This window comes from Sitophilus oryzae, unplaced genomic scaffold (genome assembly GCF_002938485.1).
Source record: "Sitophilus oryzae breed Bouriz unplaced genomic scaffold, Soryzae_2.0 scaffold_179_pilon_pilon, whole genome shotgun sequence".
NCBI lineage: Eukaryota > Metazoa > Arthropoda > Insecta > Coleoptera > Curculionidae > Sitophilus > Sitophilus oryzae.
In genome coordinates, this window is record NW_022146501.1 from 9,609,699 (window position 1) to 9,637,263 (window position 27,565).

A 27,565-nucleotide genomic window follows, 5' to 3' on the forward strand; every position below is an offset into this window, starting at 1 on the left:
ATGCAAATTCTTTTTATTTGAACAATTCCTTGCATAACTAGTCTGACAAAATGCATTAGTGAATGCACGCATACTAAATACTAAATACTACAGCATATACAACTAATCTCACATATACTTTTATTCAGTTTCGATTGCAAGGAGCTCTGGTTTTATTATTACTATATTTATTATTAAATTACACCATTATTAGATAAGTATTTATAATATTTAACCGTATAACTATGTGGTATTTATCGTTAAAAATGTGATTTTAAATTTAATCCGTTTCAAATTTAAATACTGTATAATATCCTAATATCCAGTATCCTGTTTAATAGCGTATATTTAAGACTCACCCTGTATGTATGGAGAGAAATATAAGCACAAATATTTTAACTGGTAGTATAGTTCAACCCCAGAAAAAACGCCTATGAGTTTCTTTTCGCAAAAAAAAAATTTGAAAAATCAGAATTTTTTGAAAAAAATTTTGGATTTTTTTTTTAGTTTTTGGTTATAAAAAAAATATTTCTTGATAATATGGCAACATTGGTAGTAGATTAAATTTACAAGAAAGAAAATCCAGGAAAGATCCAGTGGTTCTCAAAATTTTAGCAAAAAATCATTTTTTTTTGGAAATTGTCAAAGTAAAATAACTCCGTTAATTTGGACTTATTTGAAAAACGACAAAGAGAAAATTATGTTTATTTTATCGAGATCTACCACCCCTTAAAATACTTGCACTTATTTCTGGGACACCCTGTATATTTGTATACATTTTTTTGTCATTCTTCTGACACTTTTCTAATACATAATTCGTTATTTTTACAACTTGTATAGAATTGTATTAGATATTTGTTAGAGGATACTTGTATTCGTAAGTATATATGATCTAGGGTCGATACAAATAAACACCTAAAAATTTCTTTAGGGATAAAAAACATCTAAACTCTACGAAAAAAAAATTGGCGCCGGGAGGCACGTATAGCCGCCCATACTAAAATATGTTAATAAAAAGTTGGTAGGCAGTTCTTTTAGTTTCAATTATCTCATAAACTGCAACTTTGACTGATTTTGATGTTATTACTAATTTTGTTGCAAATATTATTCCTAAACTTAAATTGAAAACCGCATTTCGCTATCTACTGTAATTTTGAAGTTACGATTTTTTTAAATTTTTAAGGGAGGGGGGGTCCCATAAGGGGTAAGGGGGTCCCATACCCCCTTACCAACCCCCACCTCCACTAAAAACTAATAGCCAGATTCGGGTGCCACAGTATTTTTATGCCAAATCTGGTTAAAATCGGTTTAGCGGTTTTTGAGTTATCGTGTTACAGACAGACGGACAGACAGACAGACACCATGAGAAAATATTTTGTATTTAGGTCACATACTATCTATCATCTCATATAAAAATAGGAAAAATATATCACATTTTTTACGATGATGTAATTGAAATACTTTAAAGTGAAAAAAACTAACAAAACATGCAAAATAATGGGTACTTACATTTTCAATAAGTTAAACAAGACTTAAAAAACAGAATACACTCAAATAATGTACAGAAAAATTACTTTTTCTATCAAAAAATCAGAAAATTGCAATAGCGACATAACGACGTACTGCTGACATGCTACTGACAACAGAAAGTGTCGCACTGTCAACGTTGTCAGATTGAGCAGATGTAAAATAAAATAACCTAATATATATATTTTTTTTGTACATAAAATGCTGTGTCTAGATAAATATATATATGTATATGAAGAATATATAAACAAGGATATTATCTTATTCTGCTGAAATAATGTTTATATTATGTGTTCATGAGATTTATCATAATTTTGTAACGGTCCAATTCGTTTTATAGGTACTTAAAAAAATATTTATCCAGACTAGTTTCAGTATTTTGCTAATATTTTGGCAAGAATGGCAACACAGACGTAAAAAATCAAATGACAATTCTGAATTGACTGATCACAATCCATAATTTTGTCCATAATCCATTACCAAAAATAATTTATGTGAAACCTGTAGGAAACCTGTGGATTTAAAAAGAGCAATATTTATAATTTAAACAAAATATAAAGCTTAGAAACATTTCTATGAGCTTGTATCTTTGATTAAAATTTAAACAGGACTACAATCTGACAACATCCACGAGGAGCGTATGTCTGGTATCTATGAGTAAGTGCAGCAAATAGACGTCTCAAGGTAAGCCATTTAAAACAAGCCATTGCCTTATTAACTTATTATTATATACCCAAATTTTATATAAATAAACTCAAAGAAATATACAAATAATACTAATTAAAACAATAAACTAATTAATTACAAATCTTATATTTTAAATATTTTTATTGTTCCATTGTAAACCGGGCTCTCTTCTGTTGATAAACGCCAACATTACAAAATAAGAAGAAAACTTTTTGACAGTCACAAGTCGAAGTCCATTTAAAAACGATTTTAACGATTTTCTCAGCATTTGAAGACGCTAGAAAGTTTCTGAATATCTCTTATTTAATTCAGTACCGATTTAATATCATTTATTATCTATTTAGTGCAATACAATGAACAAAAACGGAATTAAACCGGTAAAATACGCCGTCCATTGGGAAACTCACCCACAAAACTTTGTTAAGAATGTTTGTGGTCTGATGGAGCACCAGAGTTTAGTGGATGTGGTTATTTGTTGTGGAAATAATACTATTCAGACTCATAAGTTTATTTTGGCAGCTAACAGTCCCTTATTCAGAGTAAGTTTTATATTTTATTTAGAAGTTTCAACAGCATAAAAATTTAGATCCTAGTAACTGGAAACCATATTCTTTTAGTAAGGCGAGAATGTCTATAATTTCTGTTACTCGTTATTTGCATTGTATATTTATTAAGTCCTTGATGTTTTTTACTTTTGTTTATAAATATTATAGGAAGAATTTGAGAAAAACCCTTCAATAGAACAGATTTTAATAAGAGGATGTGATTTTTCTGTTCTGAAAAGTGTTGTTGAAATGATGTACTGTGGGCAAACTGTAATAATGGAAGAAAACATCAAGTTTCTTGTTGCGATGGTAAAAATGCTTGAAATGAAAAATTTAGAAAACTTGTTCAAGGAGCACGCAAGTTGTGGTAAATATATTTATTATTTAAACATATATTTTATGTACAAACTCTTACTTAAAAAATTAAATTCAGGATTATTCGCCAATCACACAGTGTTGTCAGATTTAGAAAAATATAATATTTTATTCGCCATTTTGTCAAGTAACAGTACATTGTCACTCTGTAACAAAATGTACCCAGAAAGAAGGATAACATGATCTAAATACCTAATTGTTCTCAATATTTTTTGCTTTTTGTTCTAAATGTTCTTAAAATTCTAATTTTTCTTGAGAATAATAAGAAAAAATGAGAAAATTCAGGATATATTTTAAAAATGTAACTAATTACTTAATTTCTTTTCCAACCTATTTTCTTTGCACTAATTATAAACTTTCGACATTGGCTCATTCATTCCCGGGGAACTTTCTACAAAAATAATTTCTCAAACTCAACATTATAGTGTTTTAGTAACAAAATATGGAAAATTGCCAGAGAAAAGTTGTTCAACATTAAATTATTTTATATCTATAGTCTGTCCAGCAATAGGATCAATGACAGTTCTGTCTGACATTTTAATTTACAGGTAAATTGTATTCTCTGTCATATTTTAGTTGTCATTTGTCAAAATCTTCCCTACTCGTTGGACACTTACAGTTTGAAAAGTTTTTTTATTACTTTTTAAACCAGTTAGAAAATATATTGCGCCCCCTACAGGTAGGAGTCATATTGACATCGAGATCAAATTTTTCATGCCAAAAAACACCCAAACACCAATTTTGATCCAAATATCGACATTGCTAAAAAAATTATTTTGAAAAACTTGAAACGAAGCATTATAGAACATAAAATTATACGAATTTTTTACTAATTTTTATCTGCAGAATATGATGCCGAACTTTCCTGAATACAATTCGGACCACCCTGTATAATGTCGCGGTGATTAACTTCTCCCTCCCCTACAATCACCCTAAATATATATTGTATTTCATAATTCGGCTATTTTCTATAATTTTTAAACCAGCGTTACTGATAAGTTATTTATTCAATTTTTTTTTCGTAGCTGAAGAAGTATTCCTACCCAAACCTCAATTCCTAACCAAAAAACCGAAATACCCCGCCTTCACCTATCAACTCCCCACTACTACGGTTCCCCAGAACGGTTGCCTAGCATCTGTCAAAGTTCTCACTTCGGAACAGAACACCAGCGACATTGCCGTCATCGATCCCGAGGACGCAACCGCGGCCGTTGTGAGTACTGTTCAAAATGGCAACGCAGCGTTCAAACCTATCAATTTTGACGTCACGCTGCCCGATCCAGTGACGGCGGGATTTAAACAATTCCGAGGCAAAAGAACCTTAAAACAGCAGGTATTAGTGATATCAACATGAGTTTTAGTCATCCAAAATAGTTTATTTTTATTATTTTTGAGTGTTATTTTCTATCGAATAAAAGTAAAAAAATACGGAGGGTACCATTCATAGAAATATCAAAAGTTGTAGTCATTTCCGGTGAAACAGGAGTGACCGAAAAGAATTGAATGCGTCAATCAATCCTAATTTATGTCATATACTAAAATACCAAATCTCATTTTTTATTTGGAAAAATAAAAAAGTTTTAGGGGTGAGATGCACCCGGTATACCCGCACCACTTTTGAGATGCACCCGGTATAATATTTCCTAGGTGTCATTTATGGAACTCTTGTATTCTCTCGCTGCACTGAATATTTTATCTGACCGACTGACTGTTTTATCTCAGAGAAATCAGTAAGCCTAGACTCAGACTTAGTCAGACTAGTCAGACTTAAATCAAAACTTCTTCGTTATATTTTTTTGCTATACCATATTACATATTATAAATTTCTGTTAAAATGATTATACAACTCTATGTATATTTTCCTATACCGGATGCGTCTCAAAAGTGGCTCATCCTTATAACTTTTTTATTTTTTCAGACAAATAAACGAGATTTGGTATGTTAGTATATGACCTAAATTAGGATTGATTGACGTATTCAATTGTTTTCCTGTTTCACCGGAAATGACTACAACTTTTGATTTTTAAATGGCACCCTCGGTATTTTTTTCGTTTATTCGATAGAAAATGACACTCTGAATCGAATGATATATCATATGTCAACTTTTGACACATTTGCTCAAAAACAAATTGTATTTTAAATTTCAATCTAGAGTGCCATAGCTGTATTAAAAACACTAATTTTTCAATCAAGGAGCCTTGGAAAAATAGACTTAATCGTCGAATGTTTCTAGTGTCTTGTCCTGACCGGTTAAAAGATGTCTAAATCGTAGTTTTAATCATATCTCAATTTTTTCAAATGGAACGAGGGTGGCTCATTACCATATTTGGAAAAAGCATTTTTTTACGAATAATTTGATACCACACACTTGGTATTTTTAGTCAAATCGTCGTTATGAACCGCAGGTTACAATTTCAAATAAACCATATACGAAAATGTCAAAAGTTGACTATGATATGTCATTCTATTCAGACTGTCATTTTCTATCGAACAAAGTAAAAAAATACCACGAGTGCCATTTAAAGATCAAAAGTTGTAGTCATTTCCGGTGAAACAGGAAGTGACCGAAAACAATTGAATATGTCAATCAATCCTAATTTATGTCATATACTAACATACCAAATCTCGTTGTTTTATCTGAAAAAATAAAAAAGTTATAGGGGTGAGCCACTTTTGAAACGCACCCGGTATAGAAGGATGTGATTAATAAGTGATAATCATTTAAGTGATTATCGCTAGGTGGCCATATTGTAATTGTAATTTTTTGAAATATTAATTCAGAAGTCATTTCTGTCAGTTCCACAAAATATCCCGTCAATTCCTAATAATTATTATAATAAAAATGTTTAAGATAAGAAGGATATATGTACTTTATTTCGTTGTATAATCTTTTGAATACAACTCGATGTTTCGGGATTACCTAATACTTTTGCCTGACACTCAACGCGATACCGGCAACACTACTCCTCCTTCGGAGTGGTAGTGTTGCCGGGTAACGCATTTCGTGTCAGGTAAAAGTATTATTCGGTAATCCCGAAACATCTTGTAGTATTACATTCGATAATTCTGTAAAACATAGCAATATTAAAAAAGAGGAATCCGTGAATGAAAAAATATTAGTATAGGATTGGATATCCTATTACATGGCCGAATAGCCCTGGCAGCTCAGGCCGTTAAACTAAAATACTATTAAAACCTTTGAATAAGAAGACTAAGGAAGGAGCATATCAAAAATCTTAGGTACACCGCGATGGGCCTCAAATATGGCCGACTTAAATTCCGGTGTATCAATGTCGTTCTAATTTTATTTAAAAAATGTAAAACTAGGATGTAGGGTAGACGTGGGGTAGACTCAATAATTTGTTGTTTTATTTTACGTTGCGAATTAATGTTGGTAGTTATTAAAATTGTTATAAAAATATATAATTCTAATAAAAATAGATAAGTTATAATAAGTATTTATTAACACAAACATCCGATACGCTACTGAAGCAGGTAAGTCAAATTAACGTATCTAAATTCTTTGACATCTAATCTTTGACAAGTAATAAATAAAAGCTAAAATGCAAGAAAAATATATAATTTAGTTAATTTAAGTGAATTTCATAAATGATCGGTTTACTACACGTATGTATATTATATAGTCACTTACTAGCGAAAAGTTGTTCCATTATTTCACTCAATTTTTGCCGAGATCTCCCGCACGCTACACAACCAACTATTTTAGAGTCTTTTTCGATAAATCGCGATAGAGTCACTGTTAATTTAAGTTCTGCCACAATTTCCAACTAGATTTACTACCTTTATACAACTATCAGTAGTAGAATAAATAATAAATAACATAAAATCAGCTCCGTAAAGACTGACAAATCCACAAAATTTCAAATCAAATTCAAATGTGTCAAATGAATCGTCAAACAGAACTGTCAAGGATCCCCACCCTAGAGTGCTTTTTCCGCCCACCATGCATGAATACATGGATAGCATTATGCAGATTATGCTCCTTCCTTAGTCTTCTTATTCAAAGACTAAAACGTATCTAGATTTACTTATTTCACTTATATTTCTATCAACCGTCGCGTATCGTAATTTTGAATTTAGTCTCAATGTCACAAGCATAGACAAACTAACAAAAGCAAGACTTTTCAAAGGATTGAGAAAGTCGAATTATTGTTTTTGCGCTGGCCAGTTGAGTCAGAAATCATCGCGCAGTCGCACTCGTCAAACCTAACCTAAATAAAACGAAAAACGTTTTTGCCTTGAACGAACTGTTGAATTCCTGATTTTGCATTTTGTTTGGTTATTACTATTATTTTATTAGCGTACAAAACGAAAACAAATAATTTAATACATTTTACATTTATGAAGAACATAATAATTACTGTGATTATACATATTATTGTGATTACATCGCTAACGTAGACAAAACGAAGGTCCTACAAATTGACTGTAAGTTATAAGAATCTCTATCTTTTTAATCTTTTTATGATTTGAATTTTCGTGCTTTATATTTTATAATAGACTCGAAATGTTAATATTTTTGCAAATTCTTGTGAAAATGTGAAGTTTATGTTTTTGTTTTATATTTGAAAAAGTTGTATATTTTTAAGATGTTTCTTGTTGTTCCTATTATTAATATTATAACATACATAATTATTTTTTTGTACCTTTTGAAGAATGCTTTTATTTCGTTTACCATAACTGTTGTTTTTTTATCATCTTTTTTGTTATTTTAATAAGAGGAATACGTTTTCGTTTATTTAACTTTTGTTTTTATATCTGTTATATCCAGAAATTATTGTTTATTTTACCGAGATGGAAATAAATTTATTTGAGTTTAATTAACGCTTTTTAATTAAACATCCTTGTCTAAAAGGCTACTACAAAATACACAATCCATAAGTAAACCGTCCTCGTCTAAAAGGCCAGTTGACGCAAGCGCGGTAATAAACTCTTATCAAACTTGTTACCGTTTTGCAGTACAGCGTTGACGCGTCTTGCTTTTGTTAGTTTGTCTATGGTCACAAGGCACTACAAAACAATCTGTCTTGCATGTTTTACCTGTCTCGTACATACACGGAAATGCCATTGACTTTCCATTACACAAATTAAGTTAAACACCGTATATTACATGTAGAACCATAAATTTTACACCTTTTAGTAATTACACCAAGAACGACTTTTAAATTAAGTAAAATTCAACCAGAAGGTTTATAAACTATAGTAAATTAGCCCAGAACTTAATAAAATTGATACTAAAAAGATTTGAACTTAATTGAAGTGTTTGAAATAAAATTATGTTTCTTTTATTTTTCTCATTTTTTTAAAGGCTGAGCAGGCATGCGTTAAGGAAGCTCAGGCTTCTAGATTGGCCTTGGCTAGTTTGCAAAAGGAGATAGCAGTGGCACCACAGGTAAGTTCAAAACTAAAGGTCTATCTAAATCAATGAATCGTTATAGTCTGTCCAACGACAAGATCCTTGACAGTGATAGATGTGTCTGTCATTTTAATTTCAAAGTAGTTTATTTTATTTTACAAAGAAATAAGTTGGTACAAATGGAACGCATAGCAGAAAATTAATATATTTAAAATTTGACTAACAAGTGATTACTTCAAAATATTGTGAAAAAAATTGTATAAAACTGAAAAAAATGCAATCGAGTTATTTTATAAAAAAAATAGTATGTGTTAATACAAAACAAACAAGAACAAAACACCACATACCAAAAAACTATAAAAAAGAACTATCTCCTACTTTCAAGCTTCAAGAAACTTCCCGCATTTATTATTATATTTATCAATATAACTTATGTACAAATACAAATTTCTAATATTCCACAGGAATAAATAAAACAACATAAATAAAACAAACTATTTTATTAATAATAACACTTAGCAAATTTTATACCTTAAAGGTTGATTAATTAACTTTAATCTTAATTTTTTTAAACCAGTACCTTTTGACATTATTTTTCTGCAGTACTAAAATTCATTATTTACCTATCGTGTCGATATTTTACAGCTGCTCCAGTTTTTAGTATATGTTTAGTACGATCCTTGTACTATATACGAGATGCACTTATCTACGACGAGATGGTATACAAACTTTATTGATGGTAACTTTATTGATGTATAAGACTTTCTGCCTGGACATCGAATATTAACTACAGCGGCGTGCGGTCCATGGAAGCGGGGGAAGCACCGCTTCCCTAAACTTTTTAAAGATAAAAAAATAAATAGTTAAACGTTATAATACTGTTATTTTATAACAAAAGATTAATTTAATTTGTTAAAATTATTTATTTGAAACCTTACATAAACGTAGTAAATTTAATTAGCCTTTTACTGATGGATGTGCGCCTGGAATTTGTAGATATATTACGACTTTTCTTGGAACTTTAGTTTCGGAGATATAAATTTAATCGGACCTTTTTAAGAAAATTAATTTTATTTTTCAGAAACTATTTGAGACAGAGTTTACCAAAAATGCTTTTTATATCTACTAGTGGGTAAATGAATTTCTAGATATATTACAAATTTTTTTGGAATCTTAGTTTCGGAGATATTAATTTAATCGGACCTTTTTAAGAAAATTAATTTTATTTTCAGAAACTATTTGAGACAGAAGTTTACCAAAAATATACTAATTGGGTAAATGAATTTGTAGATATATTACGACTTTTCTTGGAACTTTAGTTTCGGAGATATAAATTTAATCGGACCTTTTTAAGAAAATTAATTTTATTTTAACTATTATAACTTTATGTGTTTTTGTTTGTTTAACAATTTTCGATATAATTTTAATCGAACAATGAAATTGGCCTCGGAATTTTTAAAGGTAAGTTTTTTCAAAAAATGTAAAAGTAATGTCTCGAAATAAGGTTTTTTACCGCTTCGCTTCCCCGTTTATAATTGTCACCGCACGCCGCTGATTAACTATATAGATACTGTGCTCTGGTGCTCTGGGTCTACAGTTAATTTTTCCTCCACTTGACTTCAAAACACAAAACACACGTAATAACACGAATCAAAATGCATAATTTTCCAAAACGCAGGGTATTTGACATAAGTTGACACAAAATTATAACCTATAATTTGACAAGCCTCAAAAAATCTAATGGCGAGTTCATACGCATCCGCGTCCGTTTGTCGTTCATCTTTCCGTCAAACCAATAAAATTGAAATATGATCTGCCATTTTTAAAATAAACCAATAAAACTGGTTAAAAACAACAAGAGACGACGCATGACGGCTTTATATTTAAATCCATCCATAGTTAACTTAAAAAATATTAGAAACTTTTTTTATTAAAATAAATATATTGCTATGAAAAAAAGAAAAAAAAAACAGAGTATAGTGTTATTTCCATAAAGCAATATTCTAATTATATAGAATATAGAAATACTCGTAAAGGGAAAAATGAAAGAAATAGTCAATATTAGGTACTTAGGTTGGACGCACAGGGAAAAAGCAAAAACAAGTTTAAAATTCACTCTTACCACTGGGATCTCTTTCAGGGCTGGGAGATCACGATGAAAGAAACATATTTTCTCTTTACCGTTTTTCCAAAAACAGTCGAGATATTTTACTTGGACTGTCTACTACCTCTGTTACCATATTATCAGGGTACTATATTTTTAATCTGAGAATTACATTTCCAGAAAAACTTTCGAGAAATACAAAATTTTCAAAAAAAAGTGTTCTTGGGAAATATACCATCCCTAATATACAGGGTAGCGCACCTCATTCGCCTCGGTTGATTATACGAAAACGAAAAGATGTAGAAACAAAATATTTTATTGGTATGTGGGGAGGCAATGTGCACAATTTAAAATTATTTTGAAATGTACAGGGTGTTTCAGAACCAAAGTTATATTTTTTCTTATGGAACACCCGGTATTTTATTTCATTTTTGGATTCTTGGGCCCAAAAAAGGCATTTATTATAAGTGTTAAATATGTTTAAAATCTTTAGTTTTTGAAATATTTAAAGATATTTCAATTTGCATGCAATAGAATAGACTATTAACACCTTGTACATTACTTTTCAGAATTAATTCTTATGCTGACTTTAAAGTTAGAGAAATAAACTTTACTGAAAAATGGTATTGGTTCGTTAAATTTATACAGGGCTATCAAAAGTTGCTGATCTATTTTACGGATATATTTTATATAAAATCTTCGTTATTTCAAATACAATACCCTGTGTTTTTGAATTAAAGTAGATTCAAATGCTCTTTTAAACTATATTAGGGTTTCCTATACCTATCTAGCTCAGATTTTGAATAAAAGCGATTTTTAAATAAAATTGCAATCAAGATGGCTGCTGTCGCTATGGCAATTTTCTAGTGACAGTTAGTAACTATTTTCAAAGTCGACATTAGTTTATGGACATTATTATTTATAATTTATAAGAATCTACTTAGATTTACCTACAATAGTTTAATGAATAAGTATTCATTATTTTATGAAGAAAAATAAAGCAGTATCTGCTGGTGGAACGAATGGATATGTTTCAAGTGATTTTATTTTCTGAGGAAAATTGCTTCTTGACCTCAAGAGCTTATGCTCAAAGGTATCCAAAAATAGGAATCATCCTGGTAAGCGTTCCTTTGACAAACTACTTGCCCTATTTCGCAGAGCTGAAAATGTGGTTTATAAAAAACCTGTTAGAGGCAGAAACCTGTCGTTCGAAGTGAAGAAAATTAATTTGTTGTAATTGTCTCTTTTATAGAAAATCCATATATCTACAAGTCATCGTAGAATAAATCAAAGAACTACTTCTTCGTTTTTCTTGATAGAATAATAAATACATATTTAATAAATATTATTTATTAAACTATTGTAGGTAAATTAAATAAAATTAAACTGGTATAAATTTAAATAAGTCCAGAAACTAATTTCGATTTTGAAAATAGCTACTAACTGGCAATAAAAAAACTGCCATGACGTCACTAGCCCTCTTGGTTGCCATTTTACTGAAAAATTGCTCTTTATTCAAAATTTGAGCTAGATAGGTATTGGAAACCCTAATATAGTTTGAAAGAGCATTTGAATCTGCTTCGATTTGTTATAAAAAATACAGGGTGTTGTATTTGAAATAACGAAGTTTTTATGTAAAATAAATCCTTAAATTAAATCAGCAATTTTTGATACCCCTGTATAAATTTAAGGAAGTAATAAGATTTTCCAGTAAAGTTTATTTCTTTATCTTTAAACTCAGCACAAGAATTAATTCTGAAAAGTAATGTACAGGGTGTTAATAATCTATTCTATAGTAACATGCAAATTTAAATATCTTTAAATATCTGAAAAACCAAAGATTTTCAACATATTTAACCCTTATAATAAATTTTTTTTTTGGGCCCACTAATCCAAAAATGAAATAATATACCGTGTGGTGTTCCATAAGAAAAAATATAACTTTGGTATGGATCTTAGTTCTGAAACACCCTGTATATTTCAAAATAATTTTAAATTGTGCACATTGCCTCCCCACATATACCCATAAAATATTTTGTTTCTATATCTTTCCGTTTTCGTATAATCAACCGAGGCGAATGAGGTGCGCCACCCTGTATATGGCACACACAAAAAGACTCCCTGTTGACTCTGTTTAATTTTTGGATATTCTTCACAAAAAAATACATGTTTTTGGATGTTTAAATTTTAATCAATGTTTCTATATTTCTTCTGCAGGCAAATAATTTTATCATAGAAGAAACATACGCTGAAACAACTGTCGAGAACTTTATACCACACCATGAACAAACCTATGGTGACGTGATGAACTACAGTAACAACATGCACAATAGAAGTTCTATGGAGAAGTCCATGTTTATTCCTGGGACTTTGCCTCAAAATAATTTGTCCAATCTTGGTAGGTTCACTGTAACGCAAAATGTCTCTAATAATAAAAATATCACAATTAAGGCGGGCGGCCACTGCGAGCGAAACTAAACTAAGCCAAGCGAAGATATGATTTGTAATAATCAGCTCCCATACTTTTAAACGCATCAGCGGCCACTTGAGCGAAACTAAACGAAAATATATGAACGAAGATACAAATCGTAGTTTAGTTTCGCTCGTTTTAGTTCGTGACAGGTTCCAGCGAATTTTTCGCAGCGATTATAGCAGTGACACAATACGAAAACGCAGCTAACTTAGCTGACTACTGAGCGAAAATCGTTCCCAGTGGTCGATGAAACTTATTTTCGTTTAGTTACCGTTTGTTTTTATATTCTTAGCTTAGTTTAGTTACGCTCGCAGTGGCCGCCTGTCTATATTGCAGACTTTTTTGCGGATACTGCATACAGGGTTTAAATGAATAAATGCGAAAAAATTAAAAAAGTAAAACCTGTTTTTTATACAGAGTGGTAACTGTATTCCGAAAACTTCGGCAGCATATTCTGCAGATAAAAATAAACAAAAAAGTTCGTATAAATGTATGTTCTAAAATGCTTAATTTCAGAGATACAGGGTTTAGAAGTTTCATTTGTGTTTCGATTTTTTCCAAATAATTTCTGAATTAACGTCAATAGTTGGATGAAAATTGGTGTTTGGGAGTTTTTTGACATGAGAAATTTGGTTTTGATGTCAATATGATTCCTACTTGTAGAGGGCAGCACCTACATATTTTTTTTGAAGAGTAATAATTTTTTGTCCGTACCTGTATAAAACTACTGAGTAAAAAATATACATTTAAGACATTTTTACGTAAAAAAGGTATCTTGGTAAAAATCGCTACGAGTAATGGTTCTCGAGATATTTTGAATCGAAATTATCAATACCTGTCATCATTGACATAAATTAAGCATGTTGAATAAATAGTTATTAGACTAAAATTATAAATTTGAAATGTTTTTGTGCCAAAAGTTCAACAGAAATCGTTTCATCATCACTTTTTCGAAGAAAAAATTATAATTAATTAAAAAAAAAGTTTCCAATTTTATCATTTGAGTCAAATAACTATCTACTCAACATTATTTTTGTCAATAATGACATCTATTGACTATTTCCATTCTAAATATCTTGAGAATGGTTGCTCGTAGCGAGAGACATTTTTTAAGTAGAAAATCACGAAAATGTATATTTTTTCACTTAGTAGTTTTATACAGGTACGGACGAAAAGTTATTACTCTTCAAAACAGTTAAAAACCATGTAGGTGAAGCGCCCTACCAATAGGAGTCATATTGACATCAAAATCAAATTTCTCATGTGAAAAAACTCCCAGACACCAATTTTCATCCAAATATTGATGTTAAATCAGAAATTATTTGAAAAAAATTGAAATAAAAATGAAAATTCTACACCCTGTATCTCCGAAACTAAACATTTTAAGACACACATTTACATGAACTTTTTTACTTATTTTTATCTGCAGAATATGCTGCCCAAGTTTCCGGAATACAGTTCATACCACCCTGTATATTTTCTTTTGATCGTTTGTTAATATGTTTTTTTTTTAAAGAAAATATATCTTATAATTTTTTCCATTTGTTTAATTTACACTCTGTATATGTGTTGCAAGGATTGTTACCTTTGTTACTATCACTATATTTCAATCAAATTATTTCCAGCTACCTATTCTAGTCTGATTCAGGGCGACAAAAAATCATCGTTCGCTAATGAAAAATTGAAGATGATTTTGGGCACGGACGTACCATCTAACGTAGAAATCATGTATAAAGATGCTCGCGGAAACTTTGTACCTGTCAACGAGGAAGTCTTGCAAAGTTTGGCAACCAAGGAAGGTATGGTTCTGTATCTAAGACTACTATTACACTAACCAATTTCTTTGTCAAAGATTTTATTTTGTCAAAGAATTTGACAGTGTAATATGTGTCATTGTATAAAATATTGTATTTTAAGACCAGGGCCCGAATTCTGTAACTTAGAATACGCTAAGCGCTTTTAGACGCTCAGCGTATATGACGTTAATTTTCGCTTAGCGCGCACTTAACTACCGATTTGAGTATTCTCATCTGATGCGCTTAGCGTTTTTAGCCATTGAGCTGAGCGATTTGAAAACGGCTACCTAAAGGATCGTTTTGTTTGTCGAACTGTCAGTAAAAATAGAAAAAATTGTGATTTCGTGCGTTCTCTTGCTCGCTAGTGAAAACTATTTCTTCTTCTACCAATTCCTCAATAAGTAAATGATAATTTACGACTTGGCAGCTATATAAAAACACTAAATCACCACAATACACCAAAACACTTACTTATACACTGGGCGCGCGTTTCGCTAACCATGTTAGCATCATCAGCAGATGATTATAAACTGGGTAAGTATATAAATATTGTTCAAAACATCGAAAATGCTGAGAAGGGTCTTCAACATTTCCCTCTTATAATAAGAATAATGACATCCATATAAAAATAGGTTGACATAACTCAACAATAGGTTATGAAATTCACGTAACATTGATATTTTTCATCGTCTTATCCACATTTGACTATTAGAATGGTATTAGTAAATTATCAGATATCTGAGAAATTGCGATGCTGCCAATATGTGCTCAACGCGTATCCAGAAAACGATTCGCACGACAAAAAGAATACCAAAATTGACTGCTTGGCTTTCCGCTAATCGAATACTTTCGCTTACCGCTTTGAAAGCGTAACGTTTTTATGTCAAACTTCCAGAATTCGGGCCCAGTATTATGCGGCTGCGGCATTATAGTGTGACCAACGGATCTGTAGCTACGGGGTATCGGCAGGGGAACGCAGTTGTAAACAAAACACGCCCAATTTCATTCATAAAATAGGCATGGGCGTACGGTGTTATATGAAAATAATGTGTATCATAAATATAATACTCAGATTAATAATTTTTTTCAAAAAACTTTATGCTGTTCACCAATATGTTATCGAGGCATATATTCTCACAGTAATTTAATAGATTGCTCGTCATATTTTATCAGTTCGTAGGAGATTAGGAAAAAAGATATTTATAGTATAAAAAAATTAATTTATTTAACAAAATTTAATTAAAGATGTGACAAAATAGTTACTTTTCTATTGGTTCTATCGGACTTTTTCGACTATATAAATCTTTATTTTTGTAAACTTTAATGCATAAAATATTTTCAATCTAATAAATAAATTGATGATGTAAATAAGAATTTCTCACATGGGTGGTCAAATTCTATAGTTTTATTATATCAAACAGCCTCTTAATGTTTTCTTCAGTGCAAAACTCATCAAAATTTAATATAAATAATTTTTCCATTTCCAGTAAATAAAATGAACAAATTTTTCCACTTTCATGATCAAAGGCTTTTAAATGGGTAAATAATTTCGAGTTCTCCAGAGATTCGGATTCTTTTGCAAATTTTAGACAAATATCACATTGATGTATTTGAAGACCCTTTTAATTGATGTAGTCAAACATAATTAAAGGCATTTTGAGTTGAAAACATTTCTCAGAGGCTGTTTGATATAATGCAAACTATAGAATTTGACCACCCATGTGAGAATTTTCCTCTTATTTACATCATTAAATGATTTATTACATTGAAAATATTTGATGTATTAAAGTTTACAAATAAAGATTTATATAGTCGAAAAAAGTCCGATAGAACCAATAGAAAGGTACTATTTTGTCACATTTTTAATTAAATTTTGTTAAATAAATTAATTTTATACTATAAATATCTTTTTTTTTTTCCTTATAAATAAACACATTTGTATCCCATTTTAAATAAGATATACAAATTACCAAAACTTAGAAATAACAGTTCAAAAGTTCAACAAAATCCTACACCCGTTTTTAAAAAGAAACATATAACCACGCACTATGTCATTCCAGCAAGCGAATACGACACAGCATAGGTTTCCGGACTAAACGACTGGTGTATTTACACCACTCAATAGGCGTGTGGAGTTTGCCGAGCGGTTTCCGATGCAGTCGCTTTCTTTCGCATCTGTTATAGGTAATTTGTGCTATTACACTATCAAATTTCTTTAATTCGATTTAATTTTATCAAATATTTCTTTGACAAAATAAAATCTTTGACAAAGAAATTTTATAGTGTAATACCCGCCTAAAGCAAAGATTAGGAATTTATTACTCTTTGTCTAAAGTGGTTATATTTGTGTGTTTCTGTATTATTTAACAGTGCCAGTTGTCCGTGATTTTATTTTCCGTCGTTTATATTGGATGTCATCTGTCGAAATATTCTCTGTCTCGTTGGGCAGACTATACCGTGCTGGCAACTGTTACTTTTGGATCGGTATTTACATGTGTGGAAGTAAATCGCATAGGGATCTTATTAAGTCGGAGTGAGAGAAATGCGACGGTGTGCTGTTGCGGCGTTGTCGGTACTCCTTTTCCTATCAAGTAATGTAAAATCACGATCGCAAACGGCTTATTTTTAAGACTTTTTTTTCGAAAAGGTAACTAGATAAAATCATTAGATATGTTTCTGAGCATCTGAAATGGAATTATCAGGATATATCGTTAGGGTGTTCATTTTTTTATAACGAGAAAACGTCAGTAATCGCGATAATTTAAAAACTTAACTTTTTTACGCATTACACGTCATAACTTAAGAACAACTTTAGATATTGAAGCTTTTTTTCGATAAGGTTGTTTTTTCCATTCTAAAATTTAAACAACCCGTCCATTTACTTTTAGTGCATAGCAGTTTTCAGCAATCGTGTAACTTTTTTATTTATAAAGATTTTTGCATATTGTCTGCGAAGAAAGTTTTTGAAAAACTACAATCAGTTATTTCTAATAGATTTCGAGATATCGATTTTTGAATTCAGAGTTCTAATAGCGCGACCACTGTCGAATACCAACTCCATTCCACTTATTTTTACCAAAAATGCAAGTGATTCAAACTTGCACTTAAAAATTTTCAAGCTATAGAGAAAATTACAACGACTCGTTAATAAATAAACAAATAAAGTATCACGAGACGTAATTAAATCGTGAAGCTGAACGCATGATGTACACTAGAGGTGGGAATTCTAGTTCCTTGGGAGGAACTAGTTCCTTACTTCTAGTTCCTCCAGAGGAATAGTTCCTTGAACTAGGTCTTTAGTTCACAATAGTTCCCGACTAACATTGACATCCCCCTTGCTTGCTAATGCGTTTCGTTGTCAGTTAGAACTATTCACAGTATGATCTGTATAATTTTTATAATGTACGGGAGATATAACGAGACGTGTTAAATATAAGATATTTCTTAATTTTAGGGGCCTAAAGTGAAACATTCCCATAAAATATTTAAAAAACAAACTAAAAATCAAAAACAGTATCCACGATAATTTTCTGTGGTAATTACGCCGGCTGTGGCAATAGACAAGGCCGAATCCATCGTCGTCGCCTTGTATTATATCTCGGATCTGCCGAATGAATAGATTCCCGTGAACTAGTCTTTTAATTAGTTCCTCTATGTCCGGATCCGATAACATACGGCTGGCACTCCCCACGCCTGCCTAACATCAATCGCGCTGGGCGCTGGCTGATCCATACGTAAACTAGTCTTTTATTGAGTTCCTCTAGTTCTATGCTCTAGTTCCTTTAGGTCCGGATCCGATAACATACGGCATAAGGCTGGCACTCCCCACTCCTGCCTAGCATCGATCGCGCTGGCCCGATCCGTACGTACGTAAACCATATACGTATTACTTTTTACAAATATACTCAGCCTAATCTCCAAAAAGTGAAGCCCAAACAGTGAAAGAACAATATGGAATTCTGCATAAGTCTATTTCACCCGGATATTCATTTAACTGAGCATGCCTCACCTGAAGAAGTTTTCATTGGTCGATGTTTTTAAAGGGAAGTGGTTGACTGACATTTCACCTAACCTTCAATTTTATTTATATTTTTATTATTTATAACACATTATCATGGAGTTGGAAAAATATCAAAAAATAGTTGGAAAGAATAAACTAAACAAAATCACTCTTTTACGCGCACAAATAAAAAGTAATCCAAACAGAACTAAAACAACAATCAATCGGAGTTTGGCGCAATCGCAGTTCAATCCATATCCGGGTGAAATAGACTTATGCAGTTTTAATATGGAGCTGGGTTATGTTGTCTTTTTCTTACGGCACAGAAATTGCACACGGGGTTAAATAGGGAACCCTGAGTATATTTGTAAATAATACGTATATAACGTAAACCTTAAGTCTGTATCTCTGACGTAAACTAGTCTTATTTAGTTCCTCTAGGTCCGGGTCCGATAACCTGCGACTGGCACTCCCCACTCCTACCTACCATCAGGCTACGCGCGCTGGCTGTTCCGTCGCCGTCGAATATTATTATATATCGGTAACAGTCTCGATCCCGGAATAGATCCTGAGGAACTAGTTCTTTTCATTCCGGGGTCGGAATAGTTAATTGGAATTAGTTCGTTCACGAACTACACACCTCTAATGTACACCTTTCCCTAGAACTTTAAGTATTGACAGAGGTACTGATTGGGGGATCAACCGGTCGACTGCGACAAATCTGCTATATCCCCTTCCACGTCTCTTAGCAATGTGCACAGTTTCTCGGTTTATTTCATGTTTGGCAACGTGTTTACTCTTCCCTCTTTGTTCAGTACATTATATAAACGCATTGTACTCTTCTTACATACGGAAATCTCGACCCAAGACTAACCTTTGCCAGTCCTTAGTCTGCTCATGCTTATATACAGGTATTTTCACGACAAATGCGAAAAAATCTTTAAGGGGTGATATTCCTTACAGACCTTATTTATTTATTTATTTCCTCTAATAACCAATAATTGTTCAGGCATTCAGTACCAAGTGGTGGACGAAGATGGACGAGTCAGCGAGTTACAAGAACTGCGAGTTTTAGACAAACTGATCAACAACGTACCGGAAAATCTGAGTTCGAACGAGGATATCATCGACATAACCAAGCCCAGCGTTGAGGTAGGCGATTTCTTGAAAGACACTCAAAGCGCTTTAAACGTTAAGGTATGTAACTTCACACATTGTGACACGGGCAGGAGAACGCCTTCAAATAATTTAAAGATGTAATATTTTTTTTGTTACCTCACTATGTTGTCACCATCACTCTTTAGAAGCTCTCTACATCTCTCTTTATCAGTTTCTTATTGTCCATCAAGTCCAGTTTTCACAATCTGCTCATTATAATCCTCCAAATGCCTGGTCCATACACCAACAACAAAACACATTTTTAATTTATATCTCTTAAGGATTTGTTTGTAAGTCCGGGTCCAGACCAAAGCGACAAAAAGTAAACACGATTTTGAGACAAAAACAAGACAAACTTGCGACAAATTGTCCACACCGCAAGGACAAAAGTACCGGGTGGCCAACTAAGAATGGACGCCGGCTGTATCTCTGAAATTACTTATCGTATAACTTTGGGAAAAAAATTCTAATAAGTAAATCGACCAAGAGAAATCGCTGGAAATTATTTACATGTTCAAAAAATGCCCGCTGGGGCGCGTTTCTCTAATAGCCAATCAGAAACCAGGGTTTTCTTAAAAAATATGCAGGTGAACAGATATTTTAACTATTGTATGTACTATTGTAATCATCGAGAAATTTGTAATTTTTTTGATATAGAGTATTTAGGAAGGTTAAATTTGCTTTTTATTAAAATAAGGATAACTATGGTTTGGGTTATGCGATTTAAACAAACTAGAGCTCGTTTAACAGAGCTTTTCTTCCTTAATGATCTACAGTATAAATTTTGTTTCCACAATTTTTTTCGTGGTAGCTAGAGGACGCTGTTTGACATCATAACAGATATTGCGCATTTGCGTAAAAAAAATAAATAGGAGGCTATATTTCTCTATGCTACGTTAAATAGAGCACAAAATTTCCAAAATATCAGCGCAAACCGCAACGTTCTATCTTCTCTCTAACCGAAGATATTAAGAGAACAAATCATGTTAGGCTCCCGCTTAGGATTATATAGCCTAAAAATTATAGTAGAAGGCTAGGAGACAAAAAGAGGTAAATTGGTTACGTCAAAATATCAAAACATATATTTTAATTTCATTTTACTACCTTTTAATTATTATTTACCCATGTTCGTTCTTGATTCGACCCCATAAATGAAAACCCAGACATATTGAACCGATGATCCAGCTGGCCATGGAAATATGCCGCTCCAACGTCTCTATCTACTAAAGTAAGTGGTATCCAAGAAGCTCCACACATTCATAGCTAAATAAGCGGCACCACTGCCTGAACTACACCAACTGCATTCATGCTGATGAAATTGCAACAAATGCAATTTCATTATTATGAACCCTCTAACAAAATTGGCAATTCATTTCTTAGAAATTATGGATAGTTCATTTCATTCAGATAATTAAAAAAGTCCAATCATTCGCCATCCTAGAATTCCTTCACAACCTAAACATTTACAGACCAACGGTCTTGGTGCTAAACTACTTGCATCAACGGTAGATTTGGACCAGTAGTGCATATTGTTAAGATTCGCACCTTCGTTCGGTGCTATATGAAAAGTAACCCAAACGACACAAACTTTATAATATAATAATAAATAACACAAATAACAGATAAAACACGAAAACAAGCGAAATCAAGGACGAACTTGGATTAATAACTAAATGGCGTTACATGAAATAAACCCCCAGTTTTCGACAATACGAAATTCGACCTTTTTCTGTTAAAAGCAATATGGCGGCACAAAATTCCTAGATATTTTAATAAAAATTAATGATCGTCCGACTTTCGGACATTTTAATCTGAGAACTAGTTACGTATAATTAACCAAGAAATTCGTAAAAATTAAATGGATGGATGATAATGTTACATAAACACGTTTAAATAATTATAACATTTTTTTTTTAAGAAAGCGCCCGAAATTCGGATGCATGAAATCTGAACTTAAACGTTTTGATATTTTGACGTAAACAATTTACTTCTTTTTGTTTCCTAGCCTACTACTGTAATTTTTAGAGTAAATAATGGTAAGCGGCAGTCTAACATGATTTGTTCTCTTAATAACTCCGGTTGGAGAGAAGATAGAAAGTTGCAGTTTGCGCTGATATTTTGGAAAATTTGTGCTCTATTTAACTGTGCAAAGAGAAGTATAGCCTCCTATTTAAATGTTTTACGCAAAAGCGCAATATCTATTATGATGTCAAACAGCGCCCTCTAGCTACCACGAAAAAAATTGTGGAAACAAAATTTATACTGTAGATTATTAAGCAAGAAAAGCTCTTTTAAACGAGCCCTAGTTCGTTTAAATCGCGTAACCTAAACCAGAGTTATCCTTATTTTAATAAAAGTAAGTTAAACCTTCCCCCACTACTTTATTTTATGAAATATAGTCTGTCCAACGAGAAGATCCTTGACATTGATAGATGTGTCTGTCATTTTAATTTCAAAGTAGTTATTTTATTTTACAAAGAAATAAGTTGGTACAACTGGAACGCATAGCAGGATATATTTAAAATTTGATTGACAAGATGACAAGTGATTACTTCAAAATATTGTGAAAAAAACTGTATAAAACTGAAAAAATGTAATTGAGTTATTTTATTTAAAAAACGGTATGTGTTAATACAAAACAAAAAAGAACAAGACACTACATACCAAAAAACATAAAAAAGAACCATTATTTACTTTCAAGCTTTATGAAACTACCCGCATTTATGATTATATTTATCAATATAACTTATGTACAAATACAAATTTGTAATATTCCACAGGAATAAATAAAACAACATAGGTAAATAAAACAAACTATTTTATTAATAATAACAACTACCAAATTTTATACCTTAAAAGTTGATTAATTAACTTATTAATTATTACTTATCTTAATTTTTTTAAACCAGTACCTTTTGACATTATTTTTCTGCACTACTAAAATCCATTATTTATAGCGATGGGAACTATCGAATGAATTAGACTATCGAATGGTTAATGAATGAATGATTTCAACTATCGAATGGTTTTATTCGAATAAAATCATTCATTCATTTGTAAACTAAAGCATATGTGACAACCTCGCCGTGCGACCAAATGGTTATCGTTGCGCCACGACTATCGAATGCTTTTGATAAATGAAATTTAGTATTCGTTTGATTTTTGTATGCGCCAGTGCATTATTAGTTCTTCCAAATTTTTATAACTTCGCCGTATAAATACTGTGCTATTTTTGCATTTATTAAAATAGTTAAAATACTAAAATAGTAGTTATTTTTTAATTTTATTTATTGACGATTGTGTGCATGTGCAGGTGGTCAAAATTTTTCCGAAAATTTGTGTTGTTTTCCGTAGTCCGATCTTTCAGTTATTTAATTTTATATGGTATATGGTCTATTTTTTAATGGGAAATTTTGAGAAGTAGCAATTTTTAAGAGGGATGAGATGAACTTACAATTAATTTTAAAAATACATATTTGCATTTTAGATGTTTTAATAATATGAATTAGTTGGAACTTAATAATCATATTTAAGTAATGTGGTTAAGTAAATGGGGGGTTATCGAACTCAAACTATGGGGTGAGAAAATTAAAATGAAAGTTTTACACGTGCCAATTTAAAAAAAAAGTTAACGATGTTTGTATTTTGTTTATGCTAATTCTCTAACATGTAGTTTTTTGCGAAGAAATATTTCATTTATTTTTTAAAGTAAATGCCAGTAAAAGTAAATATAATTTTTAAATAGTATATAAAAAGTAATATAAAGCACCTAATATAAATAATTTTGATTTCTAATTTTTTATTTATATTTTCCTTCCATTACACCGCTTGCTTAGAAAATTAATAAATGTTTATATTTCAGGATTTTAAAATTTGTTGTTAATATAACAAATTAGTTCTGTAATTATTATTATTTAATAAACCAACGTTGCCAAAAAAATTAGAGACTATATTATTTTTAAATAGGATCTAATATAAATAATTTTGACATCTAACTTGTTTATATTTTGCTACTACTTAAAAAAATATTTATATTAAATGATTTTAAAGTTTGTTGTTAATAGGTATCACAAATTATTACTGTTATTATTATTTATTAAACCAGTCTTTGCTTAAAAACATTAAAAATAAGTTTCCTACATCCAAAATAACAAGTATTATTGCAGTGTAACAACAGAATATTAATAAAAAATGCAGAATATATAGACATACTATCCCTAACTAACTAAAGCCAAACAATAATATTCTTTGCTAATATCAACTAATACAAAAATATGGCAACAGCGCCCTTCATAATGTATTTTCTGTGTAAATACTAGCACCTCGATAAAAAAATAATGTGTCCTTATCTATATATGACTCCGCAAAATCAAAGATGCCGGCTTCTTTCATAGCATTGCCACCGACCGCTTTCTCCGGAAAAAAAAACCTACGTCGCCGGGCGACAACTAAAATTCAGTTAATATTTTATTATAATCGATCCTGACGAATAAATGAATTTCATAAATGAATGAATTTTATAAATGAATGAATTTTATAAATGAATGAATTTTATAAATGAATGAATTTTATAAATGAATGGTTTTTGCTGCCTAATTACTAGAATACAATATTTCAAGGCAGATGACGGATCTATTCGATAATTTTTATTCGAATAGTTTTCAACGAATGTTTTCTTACTAACTATCGAATTATTCGAATGAATTGCAACTATCGAATGTTTCGATAGTATTCATTCGATAGTTCCCACTACTAATTATTTACCTATCGTGTGATGTCGATATTTTACAGCTACTCCAGTTTTTAGTATGTGTTTAGTTTGATCCTTCTACCATATACGAGATGCACTTATCTACGACGAAATGGTATACAAACTTTATCGATGGCAACTTCATTGGTGTATAAGACTTTCTGCCTGGACAGCAAGTATTAACCATAAACTGTGCTCTGGGTCTACAGTTAATTTTCACTCGATTTTTCCTCCACTTAACTTCAAAAGACACAAAACACACGTATTAATACGAATCAAAATGCATCATCTTCCAAAACGCAGGGTATTTAACAAAAGTTGACACAAAATTATAACCTACAATTTGGCAAGGCTTTGACAAGCGTCAAAAAATGACAAAAATCTAAAGGCGAGTTCATACGCATCGGCGTCCGTTTGTCGTTCATCGTTCCGTCAAACCAATAAAATTGAAATACGATCTGTCATTTTTTAAATAAACCAATAAAACTGGTTAAAAACAACAAGACACGACGTATGACGGATTTATATTTAAACCCATCCATAGATAACTTAAAAATTATTAGAAACTTTTTTTAGTAAAATAAATAGATTGGTATGGGACGTCATCTGTTTTTCTTCTGTCATCGTCTGTCGAAATCTTACCTGAGAAAAAAAACAGAGTATAGAGCAAAATACTTTATATGAAAAAAAATACAAATTTCTCGATGATTAGAATAGTAATATTTAAAATACCTGTTCACCTGCATATTTTTAAGAAAAACCCTGTTTTCTGATTTGCTCTTAGAGAAACGCCCCCTAGCGGGCATTTTTCGAACTTGAAAATAATTTCCAGCGATTTCTCTTGGTCGATTTACTCATTAGAATATTTTTCCCAAGGTTACACGACAAGTAGTTTATGAGATACAGCTGGCGTCCATTTTTAGTTGGCCACCCGGTACAACAAAGTCAAAAGTTTAGTTGTTGCGAATGAGTTTGATTAACCATGTGTGATTTCACTGGTCTCCTACTGTTGGCCGCACACGCCATCCACACTGCGCCGACAACTTGTCGTAAAATATACGAACAAAACATAGACACTTTGATCTCTACCGACACGAGACGGCACATTGAAAAGTCTCCGAGTTTTGAAACAAAACAAAAATTAGACAAAAATGTCGCAGAAATGTATTGGATTTGTCGCAATTTTGTCATAAAACATGAATGATTCTGTCTTGTTGTTTTGTCTGCTTGGTCTGGACCCGGCATAATGATCAATCTTATTCTACATAGGACGGCTTGTGCTCATTGGTTACCAAAAGCGGTAATGAAATCTCCCTATCCCAACCTATCAACATAATACCTCTGAGCGGTGAGATGCACCACAAAGCCACCATTAAAACTGACGTGGACTTTTCCCCGGACATATTTTTCGCAGATTTGGACACGGGAAATGTCCAGAACGAGATAACTATCGTTGGAGACAATTTCACGCCCCAACCGGAAACCAAGATGTCCTAAATGGTAATGTTAAATCTTATTATCTATTAGATATTATATTATTAATTGTTTAAAGTATAAATATTTTGTAATTGTTTAGAAATTTTAAATCATATTTTATAGAGAATTAATTGAATTTATTTATTGCAATTATTTGTGCAGCATTAACTCACACTTCTCGTTAACTCTATTTATTTTTTCGTTAATTTAGTTGTTTTGTATTAATTATGTTAAATATTTTAACTAAACGTGTTTTAAATGATCTCATATAGTATATTATTAGTCATTGTTAACTATAAATAAAATCTTCAGATAATAAATTTGTGACAAAATGTGACAATAGCATTTTTCCGTACATTAATAAAATATATAGGCTTGGTCTCCGCCGGTGCTGCCACCGCCGGAGAATATCGTAAATAACGAATACATCCAAATACACGGGTTTGAATGGCGAGTAAACGAAAAAAATTGTATATAATTATTCTAAAAATGTTAGAAAGTATAATATGTCGAAATTCCAAACAAAAAAATAAAAAGGTAAATATTTTGACATCTTCAGAAGGTCTAACTTGTATTATAATTTATTATTCCAGCTAAAAAAACTTTTTAGATGAGTTCAACTACGGTAGCGAGCATAGTTTTACGCACCGGATTTGCTACTGGGGTCATAATTGGGGCTATTTCGGCTATAATGACATTTTTTAAAGGTACATGATTATAATTTTAGAAGATGTTCATAAAACATTTAATCACTAGTTGAATAAAAAAAGTATACCATTAATATTACAAATTATATTTTATCTTCTCATATTATAGGCCTATTTAATTTTTTCATTATGTAGTGAGCACTTTGTTTACTCACTTGTTTCGTCGAACTGCTGGAATCCAGTTTTGCTTTTGATCATATCGGTGTGGGAAACTGTGAAGCTATAAAATGTTGTTTCGGGAGAATTTAATATCCGGGAAAGTTGAGTTAATGAATGTTATTGTACCCCACAACGCCCTAATTACGCTCTTTTTTAAGCGTTAACATTTTCTCGACAATTCTGTTAAAATTTTAAATTCGGGTTCTTTTTTACTTTTTTTTACTACCCGTAACAGCGTTACATCACACAAACCTCGTATCTGAGTGTTTTATAGTTTCAATAACTGCACTAGTAAAAAATCAATTATTATACCTAAATATTATGACAAATTTTTTTGGACACGATTTTAATATTATTTCAATGCGATCGACATACTGCGGTGGACTCTTAGGAATTCTAGTTTCTTGGGAGGAACTAGTTCCTTAGTTCTAGTTCCTCCATAGGAATAGTTC

General features: G+C 31.4%; 1 protein-coding gene across 2 annotated transcripts; it reads left to right on the forward strand.

The window, feature by feature from the left end:
• Positions 1-1,971: 1,971 nt before the first annotated feature.
• Positions 1,972-26,509, forward strand: LOC115882871. 2 transcript variants are annotated; one of them, XM_030901122.1, is made up of 9 exons: positions 1,972-2,190; positions 2,538-2,732; positions 2,907-3,105; positions 4,139-4,446; positions 8,443-8,526; positions 12,812-12,992; positions 14,693-14,866; positions 19,873-20,060; positions 26,041-26,509. In XM_030901122.1, exons 2-9 carry the CDS (start codon positions 2,547-2,549, stop codon positions 26,266-26,268), a joined length of 1,548 nt encoding a protein of 515 aa, XP_030756982.1. In that variant the 5' UTR covers positions 1,972-2,190; positions 2,538-2,546; the 3' UTR covers positions 26,269-26,509. The 2 variants fall into 2 exon arrangements, with proteins under 2 accessions (XP_030756982.1, XP_030756983.1); XM_030901123.1 differs by lacking the exon at positions 1,972-2,190 and having other exon boundaries at positions 2,377-2,732; positions 19,873-20,015.
• The last annotated feature ends 1,056 nt before the right edge of the window (positions 26,510-27,565 follow it).

Coding starts and splice junctions, on each gene's coding strand:
- LOC115882871 (XM_030901122.1), top strand. CDS start 2,547: ATGAACAAAAACGGAATTAAACCGGTAAAATACGCCGTCCATTGGGAA. Junction 14,867..19,872: donor AAGTTTGGCAACCAAGGAAG/GTATGGTTCTGT, acceptor ATAATTGTTCAG/GCATTCAGTACCAAGTGGTG. Junction 20,061..26,040: donor AAAGCGCTTTAAACGTTAAG/GTATGTAACTTC, acceptor TATTCTACATAG/GACGGCTTGTGCTCATTGGT.